Source organism: Xiphias gladius, chromosome 11 (assembly GCF_016859285.1).
Source record: "Xiphias gladius isolate SHS-SW01 ecotype Sanya breed wild chromosome 11, ASM1685928v1, whole genome shotgun sequence".
In the NCBI taxonomy this organism is placed as follows: Eukaryota; Metazoa; Chordata; class Actinopteri; order Istiophoriformes; family Xiphiidae; genus Xiphias; species Xiphias gladius.
Genome location: NC_053410.1, coordinates 26,280,758 through 26,304,842, shown reverse-complemented (window position 1 = coordinate 26,304,842; position 24,085 = coordinate 26,280,758). Strand labels below are relative to the sequence as shown.

Genomic DNA, 24,085 nt, shown 5'->3' with positions numbered 1-24,085 from the left:
AAATTGAATGCATGGTTTACCATGTGACCAAACTACCACCCAGTGACCATGGATAGTTATGCCTCTGCAGCTCTTATGCAATCGTCTATGTATGTATGTTTCTGTAATTATGGTGATTTATTTTTAATCGAATCAGCTATTGTTTAGTTCCTGTTCATCTATTAGCAGTATTGAAAACCATCTTGACAGTAAACTACTCCTGTACCATTCTGAATAATTCCTTGATGTGCTGCTTGTTGCCAAATCACATGCTTTCCTCAATATTCTAGGAAATATGCTTGCATACAATTTATATTTAAAATCACTGTTGATTAACCATAGTGACAAAGCTGAAGTGTGTGATTTTTGAGCTTAAAACCTCAAATTAAATGAATCTCGAAAGTTTCCAAATCAAATCCATCCCTCCTCATTTTCATTTTTAATAAAACAGTGAATGCTCATTGGCTCAATTTCTGTGCAAAAGGCCGGCTCTCCACCCAGAATATGCACTTGATAAAAGGGGCTGATGCCCTTTGTTATCTCTCTTACCACTGATTCCTCTTACTCTCTTTCCTTTGTGCTCTTCTACTCTCTTAACTCTCTCCCTTTTTGCATATAGTTCTTTTTGTGCTCTTTTTCTTTTTGTTCGTTAAGATTTTCTTGCCACTCACCGAGCCTCTTTTCCAGTCTTATTTTTCCTTGTCTAGATTGGTGTTCCTGCAACATTTTTTAAAATTCTTTGTTAAGCTGCACACATTTTGATTTTTAGTTGAAACAAGCCTCAGTTTGATATTCAATACCAAATTGAAGGAACCAAAGTGTTTTGTTTTTTTTTCTAACTAAGTAAGTCTAGCTTTCATTTTTTGGAAAGTCTTGTCGTCCAGCCAAAAAAATTACTTTGAAGACTATTCAACAAGTTTAGTTCCAACCTGAAGGGAGGATACAGATCAGCTGAGCAGACCCGCTATCAGACACTTTGTGCTTGGCAACCGCTGTATCCCAGAGGGCATCACCTCACTGAGAGTGTGGCAAGCTGAAGCTAACACCAACAACTTTATGGGGTCCGATTGAAAGAGACCAGCTCCAAGACGACGGTGAAAAAGTAGGCTAAGCCTCTCCACTGTTGTCTATGATAAGAATTGATGTCAGATAGTATTCTGAATTAATAATTTTAAGTCCTAGAGAAGTAGATTGTCCCTTAGCATTCCATCACTCTCTGGTAACTCTAAAATACACACTTCATGTGACTATTGTCAAACTAATTGACCAGTTAATTTTGTCCCTCAAGGATCCACTTTACTTTCATCTGTTTGATTCTGACCTCTTTTTTATGTGTTCATTATTAATACATTACTCATTTATTCAGAGGCTTATAGAAATTTAGTTATAAATAAAACCTCATTTATCACCAAGTCATGGTGTATTTCTTTGAAGCAGAGACAAAGATCCCAGAATCAAGAGTTTACTACTTCTGATGATAAGACTGATTTATTTGTTTTATTTACTTACCTTCCATAGAAGTGCAAATTTAAATTTAAAGTGTAGTATATCTGCTACAATTTTGTCATAACACCCCAAATCCAAAAAACGGCCTCTCAGCTTATGGTGGAAATTCAATACAATTCAGTCAGTCAATCCAACTCATGCTGTTTATTTCAGCTTGACTGTGCAATAGTTATGTTTGTTTCCTAGATATGTACCCAAATATTGAACAATCTCTGACTCTTGCATTGCAGCTTGTCAAGTCTTTAAAGGAACAGAGCAACCTTTTGGGAAATGTGCCTTTCTTTCTTCCTGACAGTGAGATGAGAAGATGGATATCAATCATATGTCTGTGTGTTAATTACAGATCTGAAATGGTTAAGATAGCTAAGCATAACAACGGAAACAGCTTGCTTGGCTCTGTCCAAAGTTCGCAAATGCCAGAGACATAAGATTGATATTGATTTTCTAATCTTATTTTCAAAACTTATTTCCCAAAATAGTGAACTCATCCTTTAAACAATGTAGTCTGTGTTTTTACTTTTGCAATAAACAGATAAAGTGAAAAACCTGTTTTCCATCCAGCCCACCCTTTGCTGGCCCAGACCCCATAAAGATTTACACCATGGTCCTCCATGGAATTGAGAAGGTGGACTTCCCCAAGAGTATAGGCAAGCGTCCAGACGACCTCATCAGGAGACTCTGCAAGTACGTTGAATCACAAACCAGATATGATTGTGATCACAGGATAATACTGCTCAGTGACTATTCATTTAAAAAGAGTTATTGTTGAATCACTGTCTAATTGGTGGTGTGGATTAGACCAAGTAGTATCATTTAGAATAATAAGTGAATAATTATGTGGCAGTGTTATTATACCAGAGCTAAGAACAACAGTCACACTGAAATGGGCGTTATCACAGTCGTCACAAATGTGGCAACATCGTGTCATGTTTGGAAACTGCTGCTGCTGGGTTTAGCAAGCCATGTGTTAGAGTAATTGAATCATGTCAGTGTCCTGGTTAAGTTTTCTAGCTGTTCTATTTAAACATAATTTTCACAGGTTATCAAACCTGACATTAAACCAACATAAACGTCTCTCTTTCCTCCTAGGCTAAACCCAGTTGAGAGGCTGGGAAACAAAAAGAATGGAATCATTGACATCAAGAAACACAAGTAAGTTTACTCTCCAAACGATATCAGTCTCCAATCCTTTTGGACATTTTTATCTTAAGTTTAAAAATAATAAATAGGCTCCACGACATAGAAACTTTCACATCACTGAACATATTTTTCCGGTGATTTAATCGTAAATTTTGATGTTAACTCTTGATGCTATAGTGTGCAATGTTGCTTGCTAGAATGAGGTAGCTGAAGAGGCATGGGTGGTTTTTTTGGCAGCCAGTGATGACATGCTGCTATCTAGCATGTTAGATCTAGCATGATGCTACTGTGTTTCAGTTAGCTTTAACATTTTGTTATGTGCTATTAGCTGGCATGTTGTTGCCTAATAGTGTTAGACACAGGTGTATGCTTTGATTGTACAACATAGAGCTAATTTGCTGTATTTCATCAGGTAATTATAATTTCCCCTAGCTCTTGGTTCACTCTTCTGTTAAATAATTGTACAGAACAACACGAGAGGTGAAGATAAGCTTTTAACATGAGTGGAGAAACAGGATGACAGTGTCCCCATCCATAGGACAGGAGGGGTCACTGAATAGTTTGATGAGTATGAAAATGATGTGAATCATCAAACTCTGGTAATAAGTGCACAAACCAAGTAATACCCTCACCTGTGCTGCCGAGCATGGTTTCGGCCAGTTACATACTTTTCTTGGAGCTACCATGACCCAAAAACTTTACAGAGGGCTAGTAGACACTTGGTCGAGCCCTCCTTAGTTTGAAACCTGCTGACCACAAACGGGAAATGACATCCTGAAGGTGCAGTAAATGTTGTTGGAAATTGGAATTGTAGACAGTGATGTCATCAAGATAAATAAGTCACACAGCTCAGTGTAATCCCTGTACGTCTAGCTCCATGAGTCTCTAGAAGCTAGGTGGTACATTTCAGATATCCATGGGGAAAACATGAAACTGCTACAGTGTCACCGTCATTGAGAATGCAGTTTTTTCTTTGTCAGCTAAATTGAGGGGAATTTACCAATACCCAGATGTCAAACTGAAAGTGTTGAAAATGTATGCACCTGAGAGATGGTCAGGAGTGTCATCTATCAATGGCAGTGGGCGTGAAGCTTCAATCATTACAGAGTTCAGCCCCCTGAAGTCCACACAGAACCTTTAAGTCATTTTTATATCCAGCACAACCAGTGCTGACGAAGGGCTGTGTCACTCTTAAACACCATGTTCCAGCAGTCAGTTTACTTCAGACTGCATCACGGCTTGCTTGGCTGGTGACATGTGTTAATGGTGCAGCTTAATAGGGGCCACATTACCTGTGTTTATGTTGTGATGTACAAGATGTGTCTGACCATAACCAAAAGGATGAGCATTTGAGACATCAGAAACCTCGGTCAACAGTCTGTTCAGTTTATTAACATCACCTGGAGACAAGTAGGTGGTATCCACGTTTACTGGGAGCACAGTTGGCACCGGAGATGTCACAGAGCAAGGGTCTGCTTCAGCAGTTGAGTGATACAGGCTGACAGTGTTGAATGAGGGAGAAGTGTCAGAGTCCACAACCTCGTTTTCCTCTTGTGGGCATCCCCATGATGTTGTAAAGCTGACACACAGGGGACCCCTTGACAAGAGAGACACCCGGAAGGGGGATACTGATGTGTACAGCAGCCAGGCCATCCTGAACAGTGGTAATTGCCAGGCCATTGTTTTTTTCCTCATACATAAGAAAAGATAAACTTTGATGGAACTTTATGAGGTGTTCTCCTCAACTGTCATGTAATGTGTCAGGCTAAAGCAACAACTCTTTTTCTGTCCCAAAAACTCTTGTTCTACACTTTTTAACATTTTCTACAAATTCGCATCTATGGCAAACAACCTAGGTTACTATTACAGAGGGCTTCTCTGTGTCTTGAACCCAATGCAACAAACACTAAATTATCAAGAGGGTACCCATCAGATGAACCTGTACACTTTCCTACAAGCACAAACTCATATTGAAACCATTTTTTTTTCTTTGGTAAGACAAGGGACATAATTCTTGAAAGTTACTCATACCAGAGAAGTTGCCAACTAGGAGATATTGGTAAGATTAGTGGAATCACATACAGGCTACAGTGATGGTGGTTGGACTACCTAACCATTGAGCCAACTGAGCCAGCCACTGTAGCCTGTGCTGCTGTGTATCTGGTCTTTGCTTAGATGAGTATGAAATTCAAGGCCGCTTTAAAGGTGCATTCTCCGGGTCAGAGAATGGTGTAGTAAAGTTTCATGCTAGTGGCTGTTGGCAAGACTGGTGGAGCTAGAGAAGTAGGGATGAGAGCTAGATTACTGAGCAAGCCATGGCTTTTGGATGAAACGTTAGTTTACCAGATGGACAATATTAATGAAGTATACAAGAAAGGCCAGAACAAACTTCATCTGCTAAAGACACTCAGGTCTTTTGGGGTGCAGAGGGCACTCATTAAGGCCTTTTATGATTCTGTGCTGGCATGGGCCATTTGTTATGGAGTTAATGTTGGGGCAGCAGTATCTCAACAGCAAACAGGGAGAGACTAAATAAACCGGTCAAGAGCGCAGGCTCTGTCCTGGGATGCCCCCTGGATACAGTGGAGGTGGGGGGAGAGAGAATGCTTTCATCCTTAGGGGAGAGCATCTCCCACTCACTGCATGAGACTCTCAAGTATTGGGCAGCTCCTTCAGTGACTGGCTGCTTCGCCCACGGTGTTCAGAGGAATGATACTGCAGGTTTTTTCTTCTTGCTGCTGTCAGTCTGTACAACCGGGCACTGTTTTCAACAACCCTCCAGGCTCCACAAACACCAATGGTATGTGCAATATTTCTTGTAACACATGCAACTTTTTTCTCACCATTGCTCAACATATGTGCAATACCAAACTTCATATAAACTATTTACAGTATTATTGCACATATTACTAAACAGTAAACAGTGTGCAACATTACACCTCATACAAATACACTGCTGATGTAAATATTTTTTGTCCGCTGTAAATATTTCTTTTTCTCTTAACTATGCTCGATACATACCCTTGTCCATATCCTGCTGCTGTAATGATGCAAATTTCCCTTTGGGATTAATAAAGTTCATCTTATTTTATCTTATTTTAGCCTAAATACATATAAGGTAGATATAAGATCAGGTCCAGCCACTGAGTATCTGCTCTGAGTATCTGCTCTTTGCTTGGGTTTGTTGGCTTGAATAGATAAAAACTGTTAGAATCAAACCCTAGTATAACTATGCAGACTGTTAGCTATAGTTAGGGCAATAGGGAAAGCAGACAAGATATAAACAGAAAAAAGACTTCCTCCTGCCCTGTTTCTGCTCTTTGTGATTAGCAGTAATGGTCATTAATCTGATGAATATATATAAATTATTCAAGGTTATCACCTGATATCTGTGTTCTACAAGTTTGGAACATGGTACTAGTACTCATTTATGCCGGGATCAGGTGATTTTTTTTTGTCTTTCACGATGGTCACCACGTCAGATTAGGCAATCATAGTACCATAAATTATTGTCCCATCTTGGTTGGGAGACTGGCAACACTACAAGTTTGACCCCAACCAATCATTGTTCACATCCTTTTGTGTCATCCTTCCCGATTTTCATATTTGAAATTTTAGCTGGAAATTTTTCAGCCAGGACAGCATTGTTTCACAATCAGGCTGAATTTGTGTATTCTGATCCCAGTATTACTCTGATGGATTTAGCGTTGCCAAATGAATCAGAAATGAGATTTATACAGTGATAACACATGTCCCACCCTGCCGTAAGAATGCTTGTAGCACATCACATAATGTGTTACAGTGTAATGTCAGTAGAGGGTGCTCAGTTTACGGATTTACACAGTTAACCTGTTACAGCACTGTGTGGCGAATAGGGCTTGAGATATGTTGTCATGTCACACTACATTCAGATTGTTCAGGGTTCAATCCGCTATGCATTCCGTACTGAGCGGTACACTTCACTTCAAATTTTAAATGTTGAGTGAATGACCAAAACGACTATATGAAATTGAATGCAAAACTGATCAAACATTACACTGGCATAAAACAGTGATTGATTAGGCATTTTCTAACAAAAACTTGTTCCTGCTATGTTCAAACTATTAGGGGCATGCTGTGGTTTCTATTTGGATTAAGAAAACTTTTCTGAAACTCTCTGCCCAACAGTTCAATGGCTGAAGGTTACTTTTTACACAGTAGAATTGGGGTAGTAGTTTCAAATAAAGACCATCGGTGAGAATTTTATTTATTTTGTAGGTGGTTCCGGGGCTTCAACTGGGAGGGTTTGAGGCGCCACAAGCTGCCATCTCCACTGAGGAGAGAGGTGAGGCTATCTTTGTTTCCTAACAGTGAACAAGCACAGACAGACAGTCCCACAACACATTTGTAGTAAAAACACTTCAGTTTAATAGAATTTACAAATTTATCACAGTGTGCTGAAATGGTTTAATCTGCTCAACGGAGAATACTGGCATGCTGACGAGGAAATCATTTGTGACTAAATTGAATAGAAAAATTGGGAATACAAACGAAGGTCTAACAATATTGAAAGAAAATGAAAATACCAGTTGGACAAAACTTGTTGTGCACATGTATGTTAACGGGGTGTTTGCTATGAAGTACAATTTATTAATGAAAATAAAATAAGCTAATTGGAAAGGAATATGTTGGGAAGCACCAACTCCCCCACTAACTACATGCTAAACCTTTTTGTTTAGAAGGTTGGACATTATCCCACACCATTTTTATTTTGTTGTTTACTTTTTTTTAATTTACAGTCACAACAACAGTTGCTAAAGACATAGAATTGTACTTGACATTAGAATTAAGTTTATTTCTTAAAAACATACTGAAAGACATGCTGTTCTCAAAGCCATAACCTGTCAGTTTCCGTCCTTTGAGGCGTCATGTGCTTAAAAAGGAAACATACCTCAACAGCAATTTTATGTGGTGTATGAGTAGGAGGGATTTCAGATTTAATTGGATTGTGGATATACAATGAAATTATTATTATTAGATTTTCAAATTTTTTTGTTCATTTTGAATGTTAAGCATCTATGCTGAAGTGTCGAACCATGAGTTGAGGTATTGTTGTTATGATCTCAACCCAGCCAGTCAATGAAGATGGCTGCCCACCATGAGCCGGGTTCTGTTCAAGGTTTCTACCTGTTAAAGGGAGTCATTCTTGCTGCTGTCACCAAGTGCTTGCTCATGGGGAAATGTTGGGTCTCTGTAAATATAACTATAAAGAGTACGGTCTAGACCTGCTCTATATGAAAGGTGCCCTGAGATAACCTCTGTTATGATTTGGCGCTATATAAATAAAATTGAATTGAATTGAATTGAATGAGCAATTTAAGAAAATAATGTGTATTTGTTGTTAAACTTTTCCTCTCTCCATTCTAACCTGATAGGCAGGTTTTAACTGGGCTCCCATGTTATGTACGGTATAAAATAAAACTGAGTATACCCATGTGCAATATTAATAAAATGTTAAATGATTAAAATTGTGGTATCTGGGTCCCAAAGTACAACATCAATGCAACAAAACTGAGTATACCTCAGACCACTGCAACAGAAGTGTGTATACCTGCGATCACCGCAAAAAATTTGATTATGATTGTAATTTCAAATTAAGGCTAACTGCATGAACAAGGTTATAAAAGAACCTGTGAACACAGCTTCTAGAGTTTCTGCCTGGGTTGTGGCTAATGCAAGATACATATAGTGGGGAACTGCCTGAAGTATGAAACCAGATGGGAGAGGATACAACAATATAAGTTAGCTACTGAACATAAGCCGAAACACAGCAGTGGTTATGGGGTATAGGAAGAGCCATACTACCAATAACAAAAGGAAAAGTGGCAGTTTTTTCACTCATGCTTTTCCAACATGACCATGATCCAAAACACAGTGAGAAAATCCCTTGAGAATAAAAAGTGAAAACTATGACCTGGCTAAAAATTTCCCCTGACTTGAATCCACTAGAACAGAGTATTTTCAAGTGGACGTTAGAGCAAAAAAACCCATTCAACGAAGTGCAGCTGAAAATAATCATCTGTGAAGAATGTCACAACATCTCTCCACAGATATCAGTCTCATACAAATCAGGTGTTTCAAGGCTGCAAGCTGAAGATGTGACCATTGAGGTTGAAGGGCACGACTTTATGTTAACTGTTCAAGTTCTAAATCACCTAGCTTATAATGTGATCCTTGGAGAAGACTTGCCCATCCTACACAACTTGGTTCAGAAAGACTTTGTAGCATACTCCTGCGCTTTAATTACGCTTTAATTACGCTTTAATTAGAGGCTGTGACTCTTTTCCTTTTTTCGCCCTTTCCCCTGTGTTTCCTGTTCTCCCAATCTGTCTTTTTCTGTGTAGTTTTGTGTGTATGTGTGTCTGTGTTGTGGGCATGTGCTCTTCTTTCTCTCTCTCCCTGCTACCTGATTACCAATCAGCTTGCACACCTGTCATCCATCTACTGGTCAGCCCAGCAGTATATCTACCCCAGTTCTTCATCCACTCTTTGTCAGATTATTGTTTAAGTCAGTGGGGTAGCGCACATTCAGGCCACTTAAAATTGTGCGGTCCAAAGTATCCCCTTGTGTTTTTCACTGTACTAATCATTGTTTCTTAGTGCCCAGGATCACTGCATGCATGCATGCCTGCCTGCTTGACCACTCACCTCTCTGCCTGCCACGCTCCCAACAAACCAGCTTTGCTTCACCAGCCTCCCTATCCCACTGCCTCGCCTGCTTGCTTCTCTGCTCATTCCCCTGCCAGCTAGACATCCACCCCCATTCTCCGACTCACCTTCACTCCCATCTCAACTCACCCTGCTTACCAGCTCCCTGGCTCTAACTTCAATCATCGTTAACCAAGTAATCCTAACACTGATATTACTCAATGGGCTGGGCATTTAGGACAGGCTAAGACTGACAAGCACATTGCTCAGCACTTCTGTTGGCCAGGATTACAGAAAGATGTACTGGAATGTTGCAAAGCATGCCATGACTGTCGGGTTGCAGCCCAAACCAAAATTTCAGACCAAGTCCAATTACAACAAATACCTATCATCAAAAGTGTGCCCTATGTGAGAATAGCCATGGATATGATTGGTCTGCCAGAAAGTAGCAATGGTCACAAGTTTACCCTAGTTATGTGACTATGCAACCATATACCTACAAGTCTATCCACTGCACTCCATTCAAGTCACACAAAGTTTTGATGTTTAGTGGAGTTGTTTTTCTAGAGTTGGTAATCCCTAAAGAGATCTTAACATATCATGGCCATGTTTCATGTTACATCTGATGAAGTCACTTTATTCCAAACTTGGTGTGAAAGGGATAAGAACAACATCCTGCCACCCTGAAACTGATGGACTTGTTGAGCAATCTAATGGTACCCTGAAACAAATGTTGAGGATTTGTTGATACTAACAAAGACTGCGATAAATGGTTGCCTTATTCGTTTACATACAGAGAGGTCCCACAGGCTTCAACTGGTTACTCCCCTTTTGAGTTGTTGTATGACAGGCAGGTTAGAGGCCCTTTGCACATGGTGAAGAACTGGGTGGTTGGTGAGACATGTCAATAACAACCAACATCATCTGCTACATTGGAAAAATGGAGTGTTTCAGAGGAAAAAGTCAAAGAGCACATGCAGGAAGCTTAACACAAACAAAAGGAATCGTATGACATCATGCTTTTGAAATAGAACTGAAGACTTGTCAGAAATTGTTGGTACTGTTCTTACTGGGCCAAGTAAATTACTAGCTAAGTAGCAAGGTCCCTCTACTGTAACCGAGATGGTAGGCCCATTAAAATGAAATTATCTGTCCTGACAAACAAAAAACCTGATCAATTGCTCCATGTAAAACTGTTAAAGGAATACCATGAAAGAACCTATCTGGAAACAGGTGGGGAGCATGTTCTAAAGTTCCGGGGAGCCCAGCATGAAGAGGATGATGTTGTAAAGGCTGAGGAAGCTGACATGGTGCCATACAGAGAAAAGTGTACACCCAAGACCCCGCCAGAGCATCTGAATCAGGACACATTGCCTCATCTGGGTGAGCTTAAGCAATCTTTCCAATTATTGTTCTCAGAGAGGTTTGGCCAAATTGATGTGATAAAAGGAAAAAAAAATGTTCTGAAGGACACTAAATCTGTTCCCCTGAAGCCTTACACAATTCCAGAGCAAATTATTGAACCATTTTGTGGAAGGAGTCACTGAACCATCTAGAAGAGAATGGTCAAACCATATTGTGCTTGTTCCTAAGAAAAACTCCACTCAATCTCAGTTCTGTTCAGACATGAAGAAACTGAACAGCATTTCCTTTTTTTTTTTGATTCTTATCCCGTGCCAAGTATCGATGAGCTGCTGGAGCGAATGGGGAAGGCCAGGTATACCACAACCTTTTTTTAGACTTTTTTTGTAAAGGTTACTGGCAAGTGCCTCTCGACCCATTTTGCAACAAATATACAGTTTTCTATATTCCAGGAATGGGTGTGTTCCATTACATTTTATTTTATTCTTGTCTTCACGGGGTGCCTGCGATCTCTTAAAGACATTGTCTTAAACAACTGCTCGAGGTTTGCAGCCGCCTACCTCAGTGATGTGGTAATCTGTAGTGAGTCCCGGGAAGAACATCTGCAACACCTTTTTAAAGTTGTCCTGGGCAAGATACAGAATGCCAGACTTTAATTGCAAAGAAGTGTGCGGGGGCTCAAGGAGAGGTAAAACACCTTGGGTACCTGAGCGTCAGCCAGATGGCCAGCTTGGCAGAACCAGATAAAAAGCTCACCAGTGTAGATGCCGTCTTCTTTTTAGCACTGTACCTGGGACCAAACATGAACAAATCAAAAGAGAATTTCTGCCCGATACCCTGAAGCCACCCTTTTTTTTTTTTTTTAAAAAGCTCAAACAGCGTCACCAGCCGAGGACACTGAACAAACAAATGCTCCAGGGTCTCCCCCTGAGAACAGAAAACACACTCCTCCCCCAGCTCAGGATCCAGGTGCGCTCTGTATCTGTTCGTAGCTATCGCCCCGTGTACAACCCTCCACTGGAGGTCTGCTGTCCGCTTTTCAATGGGCAGCTTGTACAGGGCCTGCTAGCTGCCTTTCGGGGAAGCGCCTGGACCAAAAAACTCAGTCCACCTCAACTCCCTCATCCCCGCCAAAGATCGCAGGTTCAGGCCCTTCACGCAGATTTGATAGGCTGCTTTTTCCCTACAGCCTGGAACTGGTCCAGGTGTGGGGTTGTGAATGTCAGCAGCTGTCATCCTCCTTCCTGCCACTCTCCCACAGCTGGGGTGATGGACAGAGAGGGGAATCTGTACTCGCAGCCTTCGCTCCATTGTTTGCACAGGTCTGTTTTCTGCAAATGCTCTCAGGTTTTGTGGCAGGGCAGCACAGACCTCCTTCACCACTCTATAAATCAGCCTGGTAGAGGTGATGTTGCTCCTCCTTCCCAGGTCGTCCACCGATGTTGCCGTCACCTTCATCAGATGTCCTAGTTTGGTGCAGCCGACAGTAATCAAAACAGGCGGGAAAAACCAGGAAGTAAAACAAACAGTAACACAACAGAACCAAGACTTCAAAATAAAACAGGAAATGCCAAGAAAATGAATACAGATCCTGACACCCTGAGACCAGCTCACAAGCTGGCAGACTGCAACGTCTGGGTCTGTATGAAGTTGTTGAAAAACAACGGTTCTTCAAACAACCACATGCCCGGAGTTTCATTTGTATGATGTGTGATCTTAAAGATCTGCCACGCCTGCAGGACAGAGCTGTAAAAAGGTGTCAGTCCAGTTAGATCCACCGTTTCCGGTTGGAGGAGGAAAAGCTGTTTGTCATAGCCCAGTCGACCGGCTCTCCTCAGCAGCAGACCAGCTGTGTCGAACCAGCTTGGGCCACAGTTGTACAGCAGCCTTTGCGCAGTCTGGAGTCTAAATGAGGCCATTTTGGACTGGATGTTGATCAATCCCTGCCTCCTTTCAGCCACAGGCAGATGTAAGGCTGCTGCTCTGACCCAGTGGTAACCAGACCAGAAGAAGTCCAGGATGGCCTTCTGAATTTCCTCTACCAGGCCCCTTGGTGGCGTCAGAGCAATAACTTTGTGCCAGAGAGTCGAGGAGACCAAGTTATTGGCAACCAGAACCCTTCCCTTATATGACAACTGGGGCAGCAGCCATTTCCATTTAAACAACCGAGCGCACACTTTCTCCCTAGCTCGCTCCCAGTTCTTTCTCTGAAAGCCCTCAGTGCCCAAGAAGACTCCCAGCACCTTCAGCCCCTCCTTCCCCCACTGGAGTCCTCCAGGCAGACTGGGCACTGCCTGATCCCGCCACTGTCCCACCAACAGAGCTTCACTTATTTTCCAGTTCAACCGTGCAGATGAGGCCTGTTCATAAAGAGTCAGGGTGTCCTGCAGATGTTGAACATCCTCTTGACTGGAAACAAAGATGTAAATGTCGTCTGCATAAGCAGAAACAGTGGGAGGACGATCGAGGTCCGGCAGTGAGAGACCACTGAGCCGACCTCTCAGCCTGCACAGCAGGGGCTCAATAGCTAAGCTATATAGTTGACCTGAGATAGGACAACCCTGTCTTATCCCTCGCTGTACAGGGATTGGCCGACTCAGCCCCGTCCCCATCTTCACCATACATTGTGCACCTTTTTATACAGTAAACCAACCCAAGCCAGAAAACCATCACCAATACCAAAAGCCCTAAGTGCAGAAAACAAGTAGGAGTGATCCACCCTGTCAAAAGCCTTTTCCTGATCTAAAGACAATATCCCACAATTTACATTATAATATTTACAAACATCAAAAACATCTCGTATGAGGAAAATGTTGTCCATGATTGTCCTATCTGGTACACAATAGGTTTGGTCTATATTTACAATTATTTCCAGGACGTCCTTAAGTCTGTTTTGATAAGGCTCTGGAAAGCACCTTTATAGTCTGTACAGAGGAGGGCAACTGGCCTCCAGTTCTTAAGTTGGGCCAGGTCTCCTTTCTTGGGTAGCAGGGAGAGCACAGCCCTCTGACAGGAGACTGGGAGAGATCCTGTTCTAAAGCACTCTAACAGAACACCATGTAAATCGGGTCCGATGGTGTAGAAGTCACTGGAGAGACCATTGATCCCTGGTGCCCGTCCCGATGCCATCTGGTTGATGGCGACCGTCAACTGCTCCCAGAGTCAGCTCCCGATCCAGACCAGCCTTCTCGTCCGGGCTAAGTTGAGGAAGCCCCTGCAGAAGTTCCTCGCGACCCTTCGTGTTGCAGTGGTCTGCACCAAAGAGGTCGGTGTAGAAATCCATTGCATGGCTCCTCATCTCATCCGGTCTAGCGGTCACTCTGCCTCCTGGCAGCCTAAGGCAGGTCATCTGCTTTCGTTGTGCTACTGATATCTCCAGGTTGAAAAAGGAGCTTGGAGCATCCATGTCCTTCAGCTGGAGGAAGCGGCACCTGACGAGGGCTCCTCTTTATTCTCTCCTGCAGTAAGGAGCTAAACTCCATCCTTTTTTCCTGCAACAGTTGGCCCTTAGCAGGATTTGGGTTGCCATGCAAGCCCTCTTCAATTTCCCTAATGTTGGCTTCAAGTTCTTGCACTGCTAACTTGATTTTAGCAGTGGAATGGCAGGTGTACTGTGGGCAAAAAACACGAAGTTGTGTTTTGCCAATCTCCCACCACAGTTTCAGTGAACTGAAGTCAGTTTTTTTAATTTTCCACTGCTGCCAAAATTGCTCAAAGCAGTGACAGAAAGTCCTGTCTAGAAGGAGTTTGTTGTTAAAACTCCAGTAGGATTTAACCCGTTCACCCAGTGAAATATACAAATCTATGCTGACTAAGTGATGGTCAGTGAACCCAACTGGACTAATTGTGCTCTCAACCAGTCTGGAGCTGAGACTTTGGGAGATATAGATTCTGTCCAGTTGGGCTGCACTGAGCGTGTCGTCTCTGACCCTCACCCATGTGTACTGTCTTGACTGTGGATGTTTGACCCTCCACGCATCCAGCAGATCTAGTTGTGTTTATAATGCTGTTTAGGTTCTGGGATGACTGCGGGTGGGGTTCCTCGTTTGTCCTGTCTACAGTAAAGTCGAACCCTCCCACAATAAACCCCAGTCTGAGTTGTGTGTGTGTGTGTGTGTGTGTGTGTGTGTGTGTGTGTGTGTGTCTCTTGTAAAAACAACACATCACTTTTCTTGAGCAGAGACCTCAGATATTAAAGCTCTTTTGTGCTTGTCTCTCCCACCATTGATGTTCAGAGACCCTATTCTGAGGCTCTGCATCGAGGGGACGGAAAAACATCAGACATAAGACAAGCAGGGAACAGTAAAGAGGGAAAAAACACCTTGTGGTGCATGATCATGTCAGCGACCTTCTAGTCCTTCTAGCAGTTTTACTTTTTGCTTCTTTCCTCAAATTTGTGATGGGTTTTTTTTTTTTTTTTTAGAAGTGTTTCTTTTTGTCCAAAATGTCAAACCCAACCAGTTTTTTTAATATGCCAACAGATCTAATGAACTTGGCAGTGTCTCTGAAATAATCTGTCACTTAACAGATTTTCCGAATGTTTCATCCAGGAACTGATTTATTTCCTCTAGAGAGTAGAGGTTTGTGTTCCTGTTAGGAGGTCTCACCAATAGATACAGCGTCTGACTCAGAGTCATACTCCATGTCTCCTCCTGCATCTGATACCTGGCTACTGAATACACTTTGTCCTTCGGTATCATCTTTGACTAGTAGACTGGTGGAAGCAGCTTCTTCAGCTTTTTCTTCTGACTGTTGTTTTGCCTCAGCCCCTGCAGACTGAGAGCTGCTCAGGTTCTCTTCAGTCTCAGAAGCCTGCAGCTAGCTGTTACAGTTTGACCGTGAACCGGCTGCTGCTTCTGCAGCACCGGCTGCGGGCCCACCCGGCTCGAGCGGACACGCAAATCGTTTGTGACCAACGTCTCCACACTTGAAACATTTGAGCTGGCCTGAGCTGGCCTGAGCTGGCGTAGACCAGGTAGTGGCCATCGCTGTGCTTCACCCTGAAAGACACCTCCAGCGTCTTGGTCAGCGAGTCCAGGAACATGAACACCTGCCGCCTCAGAGACATGCCTCAGTTTGTGATCCTTACATCCCAGACTCACTGTCTTAAATCCGCTGGCGAATTTACCGAACCTGCAGAGTTCGGTCTCCAGCGATTCATTTGGGATGAACGGCGGAACACCGGATACGGTGATCCACGTGGAGGGCACCGACAACGGGGAGACCTGTACGAAATTCTCCCTGATAAACACACCGCTCTCGGTCAGACGATGCACCTGAGGCTCGTCTTTCAGGAACACAACCACCACTCGGTTCATTCTGGAGGCAAAACACAGCTGATCGTGTCCCACCTGTTCACCGGCGGCTAGCAGAACTTCCTCTACGGTCACGGTGCTATCCGGCGGGACTATCCGCACTCCCTGCCGGATAGATGGAGGTGGCGTCTCGGAGGACGCCATCACTCCCGAAGACCTCCTGACAGGTCCACCGATCGATCGGCAAAGAAATCAATGAACCAATGTAGAAAAATAAAGCTTACCTGATCATGTACAGAGGAATAGGTGCAGAGATAATCCAGAAACGCACACAAAACAATTCACAACTCCCACCACTCGCACGTCCACCCTCACTCATGCTCACAACCGGAAACAGAGAGCGAGAGAGAGAGAGACCTCAGTTTAGCATCTCTCTTTCTCATCACCAACAACTCAGTGTCCCAGTGTCCCTCAGTTGACTATATGCCTATGATTCAATGTATGAGGCAAGGACCAGAGACTGACTAAATATAGTTTTTAATGTAAACCAAAACACATTAGTAAGCCCTCTAAAAGTTGCCTGTAGATGTGAATGGGAGTATTGTTTTTTGTTAGCCCTGTGATAAACTGGTAACCTGTCTACAGTGTACCCACCATGTTGCCCTAGGACAGGCTCTAGCCCACTTTCGACCATGTACGGAATAAGTGTTATAGTGGTGAATGGATTGTACTTCAGTCAGCCATATCCATGGAGGGCTGATAGTGGTGGGTGATCCGTGGTGACATTTTTTTCCAGATAGTTTAACATCTGTGGTGCAGACAAAATTATATATTTTATAGAATTCTACAAGACTAGGTCTAAACCTAGTATGTGGCTGGTGCGCCCTTTGTCTGTTTGTTTCTCTCCTACTGTGTGTGCGCACATATATACAGTTATTTTAATACAACCAAATTCCCAATAAAGCTGTTCAACCTTACACGTTTTTCTGTTTCTGTTGTCAGACAATGTATGGAATAGTTACGAAGACCACATGTTAACCAGCAGTCATTTCCAAGCTGCTGCTCTGCTCTGCTCTGCTAAGATCCTGATTTTATAACTGCAACGTTTTCTGACAAAATCACCAGACACATTAGTTAAAGACTGGCTGTGCTGTGATTACAGCTATATTGTCAAATGATCACTCAGAGAGAAAGTTAGCAGCTCATTCATGTCTGTGTCCGCTGCCGTGCAGTCAATTGAATGAGACGCATAGAGAGGTGTGTCTGCAGAGGGAAAGCCCGGCCTTGTACTCATGGGGCAATACCAGCGACTCTCTTCTACAGAAAGTAGCTAAGGTTTGTCCAAAACTTCTCTTGATTTTTCGCCAGGTTCTTTTGTGAAGCAAAGTCGATTAAAGGGTCTGAAAAGTCAGTAAATCTAGTGAAAAAGGCGCTAAGTTGGCAACACTGCCTGTAAACGTCCCCTGATGACGCAATACAAACTGTTTGCGCCAATTTATTTTAAAAGAGCAATGGTCAGTGGTGTAACTTTATTACTCAGTCAGTCAGTCAGTCAGTCAAAGACATTTGCGTTCATAGTGCTGGCACCGTTGTTGCGGTCCAGCCAAAAAATATAACCATATTAAACCACGATCCCAGGGTTTTTCTTTGCTGCATTTACTAGGCTACTTAATGGCATAGACGTGCACCTATCTTATGCCCACTAGACCCCAAACTCCTTTTTAAATATTGTGCATTTTTTTATTTTTGTTGTATTGGGGGGAAACTTTATATACTTTCTATACTTGAAACACTATACACACAAATTCTTCATTATTAACGCCTTAAGTTACTTCTTTGTGTTAAAAAAAAAAAAAAAAAATGTATTCCCAAACTGCACCTTAAGTGTTTTTTCATGACCTGATGATATGATAATAACAAGCACCTCACTAATAATATGCTGTCTTTGTGGGAACCATTCTCACTCATAAACATCAAATGCGAACAGCTGTATTCAGGCACAATGGGTCATTGAAATTGTGCATTACATATTAGCCAAGTGAGTAGGGACCCAGCAGGGATCAGTCAGAGATTGCCGTTTTAGATAGCTACTAAATACGTATGTATGTATGTATGTATGTTTATGTTTATACATTTTAATCAAAGTATTCAGACCCTGTCACTTGTTTAACATTTGCCTTATGCTAAAATCGTGTGGGGGGGAATCGTCCCTCATCAATTTACGCTAATTAATGACAGTGAAGAGAATTTTAGAAATTTCTGCAAACTTATGTCAATGTGATATTTCAGTATTTCCTTTTTAATAAGTATTCAGACCCTTTACTATGACAAATGAAATTTAGCTCAGGGCCCTCCCTTTTCTCTTGAGCATGTTTGAGATGTTTCTACACCTTGTGTAAGACATGATTTGGAAAGGCACACACCTTTCTATATAAGGTCTCACAGCTGACAACACGTATCAGAGCAGAAACCAGACCATGAGGTCGAAGGAACTGCCTGCAGAGCTCAGAGACTGGATTGTGTTGAGGTACAGATCTGGGGAAGGCTACAAAAAAAAATCTGCTGCAGAAGTTTGTAACAACCAGGACTCTTCCGAGAGCTCCCGCCCAGCAAAACTGAGCAATCAGGTAAGAAGGGCCTTGGTAAGAGAGGTGACCAAGAACCCGATGGTCACTCTGGCTGAGCTCCAGAAGTCCTGTGTGGAGATGGGAGAAACAACTAATTTTAATCATCATGTCTGGTTTCCTCCGTACATGATGCTTAGATTTGAGGCCAAACTTCCACTGAGGAGAGGCTTCTGTCTGGCCACTCTGCCACAAAGCCCAGATCAGTGGAGTGCTGCAGTGATGGTTGTCGTTCTGGAAGTTCTCCAATCCCCATACCAGGGATAATGTATATGCATTGTAATAAAACATCTATGTAGAGGGTTTTTCTGGGTCATGAGGTGGAGGTGTTACCATCCTGAATATGTGCACAAACGTGCATATATACTGAGTCTTCAACTGGTTCAAGCAAACACTTTTTACAAGAAAGGTATTTCAGGAGTTCTAATAATTATACAATTGAAGAAAATGCAAATTATCACTTGATTCGGACTACAAGGAGTACATGTAGATGAAAACAGTAGCTTTAATGCAAATAATGCAACTAACCTATAAAAACCACATTTTGCTGGTTGTGAAATGTCTAAATAAAAACAAAGGCTTTTATGTTATATTTATATTCATCTACACTGCAAGAGGGCCCTGTGATCTTTAAATGAAAACAATAGCTTATGTTATATATGATTTGATGTTAAACAACTTTATTGTTTAACTGTGTAAGTTCAAACATTAGCTTTTATGTTGTATTTCATTTAACTCAATACTGACTCATATTTCCAAAAACAATGCAAATCCCATGTCAGTCTTTCTGAGTTTTATTTCAGCAGCATCATTGCTTTAAACCCCTTGCTAACGAAATATCTGTCATTACAAACGTCACTTAAGACGTCAGTAGGCCATAGACCAATATAGAATTGTTCTACCTGTATGTTAAATAAAGTACTATTATTGTAGGAGCCAAAACGTGTAATTAGCCTGTGCTGTTTATTATTTGTGTAGGCCTCCCAACAGCCTCTTTTTTTGATTACTATCACTCCTGGTAATGGGCACATGAGTGATGTTCATATTATTTACATGTTCACTTGTGTCGCGGGATTCAGAGTATAATAGTATTCCAGTATAATAAATGCTGGTCATTACTATTTTTGTTTTTGAATAAACAGTATAAAACAATTTTGGAGTTCAGTCTGGATTTGTATGAACATTTTCACAGTTAAGAGCCTACATAGCATTTCAGCAGCCGCACAACTGCATGGACGGGATTTTGTGTTTAGATTGATCGCATGGACACCTTTTGGTCTCAGAGTTTTGAATTGAAAGGACAGTGTTGGAACATTTGGACTGTTTCCCTTTTTCGGCTAGGATTTGAGAAGCCGCAATTGACTGCTGCCGCATTGGAAACTCACTTGTTGAAAGCAGCACATCACAGCCATAAGAAGTATTAGGCGTACAGTTTCCTACAGTGTATTTGTTGCAAGATTGAACACAGTGTGGAAGCGCTGCCACTTGTCTATTGGGGACTGTTGGTTTAGGCTTGTGTTGTGCGTGCTTGTTTAGGCGAGCCACTATGGAGGTTTTTGGCTGGTTAGAGTGCTTGTAATGCTGTGGCTGCCCTGTTCTGATGAGTTGGAAAATCGCATGGCTGACAAAGTCGAGTTGTTGAGCTGTTGCGAATGCGGTTTATCTGTTGGTTGGTGTTTATTTGTTGCTCTCTATTTTTGATTAATTGTGCATGTTGGAAACAAATGAAGTCAATGCTGATATGGAGGAAAGGAGGCTGGTCAAGCTGACAACCAAGGTGTTGGCTTGCCAAATCGAAACTTTTTTCAGAAGGAACATCAATCAAATGTGAAAAAAATTAAAGGGCTCACACATGAAATTAAAGAGCTAATGAAAATGCAAAGGATGTGCAATTCAAGCTGGAGTAACTGATTCAGCTGTATGGAAATGTAAAAGCAGCACATGAATCAGTTATTGTATTGGTTCCCAAAGAGAAACAGGAAACCCAGAGTGACTGGTTTGAACACAGAACAAAATACAACAGACATTTTAAGGAAGATGTGAAACACTGGCTTTTTAAAACTGGAAGGCTTTTTGTGCAAACAGATCACATGAATGTAGATTTACCAATTGTTGCAAATTCCTATCTCACCTGAGGAGGCACACTGATGTTCACCATGACATTCCCTACTCCCAGTCAATCATTAAGGAAACATCTGACATACAGGATGAAGTGGAACCAGGTCAGTGTGTTAAACGTTGGAGGAACTGGAGGAGGAGGAAAAAGGAGCAGCTGGAGCTGGAAGCAAACATTGGTGCTACTATGGGCAAAATGAAGTTATCAGGAGCCTTAAAGGGATCCTGTGGTTAAAGGAACTTATCGAAAGTGTCTGATGGTATGGAGTCATATTTTGAGAGAGGACAACGGCAAAAGAACACTTAACGTTAAAGCAGATCATTTTGTGCCACACTTGCACATGGACAAATCCTCCCAAAGCTCAGTGTTACCAATCTACAAATACCAATAAAAACTACAGACAATCTCTCACCACAGCTCCCTTGACACTCCAGTGTCAAGGCAGCTGTGTCAAACTGACTGTGTCAAACTGACAATAGAAGTGCTGCTGAACAACGTGCACTGAACCTAAAGAGAAGATTCAAGAAAGATTCTTCCTTTCATTCAGACTACACCAACATCATGTCTGACATTTTATCTAAAGCTTATGCAGAGAAGGTACCAGGTGGCGTCTTGGAACGTAGTCACGGCAAAAAAATGGAATCTACCACATCATAGGGATTTGCATCCAAAAAAAAAAAGGTGAGTGGTGTTTGACTGGGGAGCAACATTTTGAGAAGTTTCATTGAATTTTCAGCTCTTACAGGGGCCAGATCTGAGGATTCTTTGCGAGATTCTGTAAAGAACCTGCTGTGATCACTGAAGACATTGAAGCAATGTTCTAACAGCTAAAAGTACCAAATGATGAAGACTTGACTTGTTACGGTTCTTCTAGTGGCCTGATGGAGACAACAGTCAGAACATGGTGGAATACAGAATGTATATCTACTCGAAGCAACTTCATCTCGAAGTTGTGCGAACGTTACCCTTAGGAAATGCGCTGAGGACAATATGAAACAGTTTAGCTCTCCAACTGTAAACACCATCGTAAACAACAACTATGTTGATGACTGCCTTGCTTCAGCAGCTTCAGAGAAAGATGCAATAGCTCTTTATCATGAGCTACAGGCAATTTGTTTCGAAGGGAGGCTTTCTACTTACAGTAGTGATAAGTAAAAGTCGTTGCGTGTTGGCTGCCATACGTGAAAAATCTGGATTTGGACAATGAAAATCTTCCTGTGAAAAGGGTGTTAGGTGTACAACGGTATGTTCTGTCTTACATCTTCAAGTTTTTAAATCATCTTGAGAGACCAAGCGACCGACTGGCCTTTTTTATGAACAGTAGTACAGTAAGTACTGTTACAATATAGTTAAATAAAGTACTGTTATAATGAATGAATTTGCTGGCTCGTTTCAGGACAGAAGTGTTAATGTAGTTGCTGTGAACTTGAAGCTTCCGGTCAACAGATGGTCAGACAACAACAGTTAGCAGTTAGACACATTTTCATGATGATTTTCTTTGTTTTTGCAGCTGAAAGGGCCGATGGATCACAGTCACTTTGACATGTTTCCCCCTGACACAGAGGAGGCTCCTGATGAGCTGTCTGGCTGGGATAAAGACTTCTGAGGACACACTGGATCTAGCTCCTGAGGCTGCAAGCTAACTCCTAAAGCTTAACTCTGGCTTTTCACTCTCACAGTGGTTTACTTTAAATGGAGCAAATCACCATGGCTGGTAACCTGCTGTGAGGAAGGTAATGTTCACGTTGCCAGATTAACTGACTCATTTGAATAATGGTTAAGGGTAAAAGTGACATGTATGTTAAAATTAATGAGACAGATAAACTGTCAAAAACTTTTTGTAGCATGTTCCCCTTCTGGGTATAAAAGAGGGCTTTTTATGTACAACTGCATGTTACGTACACGGAATAGCATATTCCATCAGCTCAGCCCTGAGTGACATGATGTGGCTATGTCTTAGATAAGACTTTCACATCCAAAGCTGCATTCTTAATCATACAACCTGTTATTTTGTGGCTAAATCCAGAGATTTAGTCTACTAAAAATAGACTACAAATAAAAAGGATGAGGTTGACTAAATATGACCAATACTAAGATAAAAGTCTGATCTCAGTACTAATGACTAAATCTAAAAATAGCCTACAAAATTAAAACTAATCTTTTGGTCTTAACTCATCTTTTCCTGTATCACAGATCTGGATTACCTTTTTAACAGGCAGATCACCATAGTAATCTTTGCTTCCATGGCTAATCTGCTCCCAAGCAGGTTAACTTCAGGGGATCATATCAAATCATTTTAATTGCAGAAAGATTCTTTCATTCCCCACAGAATTCCCGACAGCGTCAATGCTTTTCACTGTTATTCCATCACTGCAGAATAGAATAACAATAACACAAAAAACAAAACTATAATTCGTTATTTTTTATAAGAAAAATAATCCACAAATTGTTAAATATTTCCCATGCTTATAAATGCAACATTACAGACAGATAGACATTAAATACTTTTCCTCTCCTCTCTGTCAGCAGAAACAGTCTGACATTACTTTAACTTTTTTAGCTGCATCACATATTCGAAATTAGTTCCTAGTCTTCTTGCATCTTAATGTTCTGCTCTACTTATATGATTATATTATTTACTTTACACCTTTTTTTGAAAATCCTTTTGCTGTTGCAATAATCATTTCATAATAGTTACCATCGTTCATGGTTCGCACAATATTGTTTGTAATTAACAACTCCACCTCCCCCACATGAACACAGTCGTAGTCAGATTAGTAAACCTAGAGTTAACAGAGCCAGCTGATAACCAGCTGTGTGATGCAGATTATCAAGGACCGCCAATGTTAAATCCAGTGAAGCCTGGTAATCTAATGATAGTCAGACTAAGCTGAATTTGCCTTAGGATACAGGCCCCAGGTCTACCTTTTGGTCACAAACTTCAGACTTCAGCTCCTTGTGAATGACCTCCTCTTCCAAAAAAACATGTTGGTTTGTTCAACAAGCATTCCCCACTGATGTTTTTGTCTTTTTTATTGTATTGGTTGTCCTGGTCAATACCGATGCAGTCATAAAATGGAAATCACTATTGTTGTTTGTTCTAGTCGTCTTTGTCACACTGTCACATCTGCTGGACAAATCATGAGTGACAGCACTGCCAGCCACCCCTGAAAGTACCTGGAACTTGCATTTAGTATCACCACCTGAGCAGTGCTCAATTTTAGCTGCAGGTCCCCAAACCAGTGGAAACACAAGCTGAAGCCCTAACTGTGGCCATATGTTTTGTTAAGTTTCATTAGGTTCACACAATGGAAAAGGGCTAAATGTGAAACCATAACACTGAAGTTTGAATATTCTTCTGCCTTAGCAGCAAGTTTTGATTTACACTACTATGATGTATGGCTCACATTTAGTCA

The 24,085-nt window shown here is 41.7% G+C and overlaps 1 protein-coding gene across 1 annotated transcript in view; it reads left to right on the top strand.

Annotated features, from left to right (window-relative positions):
* LOC120796544 (cGMP-dependent protein kinase 2) overlaps positions 1-22,275 on the top strand; it is a 78,309-nt gene extending 56,034 nt beyond the window's left edge. Inside the window, exons 16-19 of the mRNA XM_040139521.1 lie at positions 2,047-2,169; positions 2,575-2,637; positions 6,883-6,949; positions 22,180-22,275. Of these exons, the coding sequence (XP_039995455.1) occupies positions 2,047-2,169; positions 2,575-2,637; positions 6,883-6,949; positions 22,180-22,275 (349 nt within the window). The remainder of the gene's footprint in view (positions 1-2,046; positions 2,170-2,574; positions 2,638-6,882; positions 6,950-22,179) is intronic.
* The last annotated feature ends 1,810 nt before the right edge of the window (positions 22,276-24,085 follow it).